Source organism: Aspergillus nomiae (assembly GCF_001204775.2).
Source record: "Aspergillus nomiae NRRL 13137 chromosome Unknown contig00800, whole genome shotgun sequence".
In the NCBI taxonomy this organism is placed as follows: Eukaryota; Fungi; Ascomycota; class Eurotiomycetes; order Eurotiales; family Aspergillaceae; genus Aspergillus; species Aspergillus nomiae.
The window spans coordinates 1-3,340 of record NW_015378855.1 but is presented as its reverse complement, the minus strand read 5'-3'; the positions used below and the strand labels follow the sequence as shown (position 1 = coordinate 3,340).

Genomic DNA, 3,340 nt, shown 5'->3' with positions numbered 1-3,340 from the left:
ATTAGAATATTTAGAGTAGGCAATGGGATCATATGCATTATTGCTTTTAAATACTACCGCATTTTCTAATTGCAAGTTAACCAAGCCATATCGACATTTGGTATGCTTCGATCAGGAAGAACGAATGTGGAATCAATTACCGCAAGTTAATCTATTGTATTGCCTCATTTTTCATATCAGGATGATTGAATCACTTCAAATTTCCCATCATACCCAGAATTTTTCCATCCATATGATAGTTTCTGCTGAAGATGATCTCATTTCCTCGCATATGAGCTCAGGCAAGATAGCTTAGCATAAGCAACAAATATCCCATTGGCACTGCGAGATAACGGTTAGATTGGACAAGCTTCTGCATCTGTCAGATTAATCAATCAAGCTTTAGCTTAACTGGCATCATATTGTCATCCATGTCGCAATCCACGTGCTCTTATCTTCCTGCATGAAACTTATATTAAAGTGATGGCTTGATCGACTCTAAAATCACGACAACCTGTCCTAGTGCTCTGAATAGGTTGGATAATATCCTCATGTCATATTTGGAAGGATCTTAGGCCGGATATCGGTTATTTTCTCTGGATGCTCGGTTAATACGTCCTTGAGGGTATTGCTGCATAGATTTGCAGCAAAATAGCAAGTGTAGCCCTAACACGGAGTCAGAGTATGCTCCGAATACTCCAAACCACAGTATCATGTCGCAATTCGTGTATAGTACCTTGAGATGTATATATTAATTTCAATTAATAATATGAAAACCATCCACAACTATAAAACTCGCGCTCCAGAGCCGACAACAATCTCCCATTGCATTGAGGCCCAGCACCAAGACCCAAACCACCAATAATGCGCCCATTTCTCCTACTCCTCTATTCCACCCTCACCGTAGGCCAACTCATCGGCCCTGTAGGCCCAACCACGCCTCTCTCCGAAAAGACCACCGAATGCAACATTCTATCCTACGGCGCAGTCGCCGATAACAGCACAGACATCTCCACGGCTCTCGAAACAACCTTCAACGACTGCGTCCGCCCCAACCCAGGAAGTCGACTCGTGGTCCCAGAAGGCCAGTACCTGCTCAACCGGGGCGTGGTGCTCAGCAATGCCACAAACTGGGCCTTCCAGCTGGACGGATTGATCACGGCCGCGTACGGCGGGAACTGGGAAATTGAGCGTTCGTTAATCCTCCAGGGCTTTGCTGGTGTTGACTTGCTCAATGCGACTATCAATGGAGAGGGTGACCATAAGTTTTTGTTAGATGTTTTGGTGATTGTTAATGGTGAGTGTCTTTTGCATCTTGCGGTGGTATAAATGTGTGTGGATAGAGGCTGATGGTGTTGTGTAGCCGTTGATTTCGAGTTTTATTCTTCCAATGGATTGGGCGCATTTCAGGGACAGGGGTATTTGTATCGGAATTTGAATAAGTATGAGGATTCATCTACTTCAAGATGTCCGGTGGTCCTGGATCGATGGATCTAATGAGACTATAGCACAGATCGACCCCGTCTCGTCCGCTTGATCTCTCCGACAAACGCCTCTGTCCATGACCTGATCCTGGTCGACAGTCCCAAGTTCCATATTATTTTAGACTTCGCCGTGAACGTCGAAGCGTACCATCTCACGATCCGAGGAGCCAACCTGGGCAGCTACGACGGTATCGACGCAATCGGGACGAACTACTACATCCATGACAACGAAGTATACACCCCATCCCACTCACCCCCCCATCTAAGAACCGTCCATTAAGGCAATACTCAAGGTAACAAACCGCGACGAATGCGTCTCTGTCAAAAGCCCCTCCCACCACGCCCTGATCGAAAACCTAGTCTGCAACCAAGCAGGCTCCGGACTCTCCATCGGCAGTCTCAACGTCTCCGCCGAGATCTCCAACATCGTACACCCCCCAAATTCCTATAACCCCCATTCCCCAATTAAACGATACTAATCACGAAACAGGTCGCCAGAAACATAAGCATCCTGCAAGGCAACAACATAGCCTTCATCAAAACCTACCCCGGCGGCTCAGGCTACGTGACCAACATCACGTTCGAAAACTTCCGATCAAAGGCCAGTCTCTACGGCCTCAACATCAACCAATACTGGCAGAACACCTTCACCCCCGACACCGGCGCCGTCACACTCAGCAATATCGTCTTCCGGAACGTGACCGGCTCTGTCGCCGACGGCGCGAAGCGGCCCCCGCTGTACCTGATTGCGAATGATCTGACCTTTGCGACGAATGTGACGGTGGAGGATGTTTCAGTGTGGACTGAGTCGGGGGATGCGGTGGTCAACAAGATCAGTAATGTTTTTGGGACCGGGGGTGACACTTACGGGGTTAATGATGGGATTGAGCCGCTGGGTGACGTGCCTACGGCTTATACGAGGACTGTTACAGTGACCGAGACGCCGACGGGGTGGGTGAAGCCTGGGTTGCCAGCTTGGGCGGCCCCGAGTACCGGGTTTGGGAGTGAGTTTTCTCTTCTTTTCTAGTTCATTTTCATATCGACTGTCTTGTTTCTTGTTATTGGGGGTTTGGCTTGGTGTGGAATGCTAACTGTGTGTAGCGGCTTCGCCCATCCCAGTTTATACGCCTTCGCCTTTGTGGAGGCCTGGTGGGGTGGACTATGATTTGCATTATTGGGGGAGCTTTTGAGGGTATTGTTGAGCTTCTATGCCAGAATGGGGAATGAGGGGTGTATAGGTATAGTAGAGTGGTGGTGTGTTGAATCTTGTGGACTGTTATGCTATGGCAGACTCATAGAGGGCAAAAGCGGGTGCAGGTGAAGAGTGAACTTCATCTTACCAATAAGAATTTCTAGCCAATAAGACGCAAAAAACGCTACTCAGACTTAGGAGTACAGGGTCAGTGTTCTTGAGATAATTCTGTTTATATTTACTATAGAGTATCGAGTACATAGAGATTATGCGCACATATAGACATGACGTTCACGTTCGAGCAGACGCCATGCCTTTACATGTACAGTACGTTTGATCTCGATATATGACATGTAATCCGGGCTGTGGTTCTTTGGGAGTGTAAATAGTATACCCTCAAGAACGTTGGCGGAAGTGCACATAGTAGGCGAAACGCCCTCTGCTTGTGAATCCTGAGGGACATAGGAATAATACTTTTTATGTATCTAGTATCTAGCTTCTAATTCCATAACCACACAGTCGGGAGGAAGTAACGACACATTCGCACACTCTGGTCGGTTGGAGAGATAGCAAAAGACACTCACCAACTTGTTATAGGGTGCTAACTCGAACACCCATACGGTATATAAATGCCCAAGGCAACCAGGCTCCCAGGCCCCCGAGTATAAACCCCCCCCCTCCCCCC

The 3,340-nt window shown here is 47.8% G+C and overlaps 1 protein-coding gene across 1 annotated transcript; it reads left to right on the top strand.

Moving 5' to 3' along the window:
* Nucleotides 1-843: 843 nt before the first annotated feature.
* On the top strand, nucleotides 844-2,653 carry ANOM_011612 (putative rhamnogalacturonase; the record flags this gene model as incomplete). Its single annotated transcript, XM_015556868.1, has 6 exons — nucleotides 844-1,276; nucleotides 1,343-1,421; nucleotides 1,488-1,695; nucleotides 1,757-1,891; nucleotides 1,954-2,467; nucleotides 2,565-2,653. The coding sequence occupies 6 exons, from the start codon at nucleotides 844-846 to the stop codon at nucleotides 2,651-2,653; spliced, it is 1,458 nt and encodes a 485-aa protein (XP_015400847.1).
* Nucleotides 2,654-3,340: the final 687 nt, after the last annotated feature.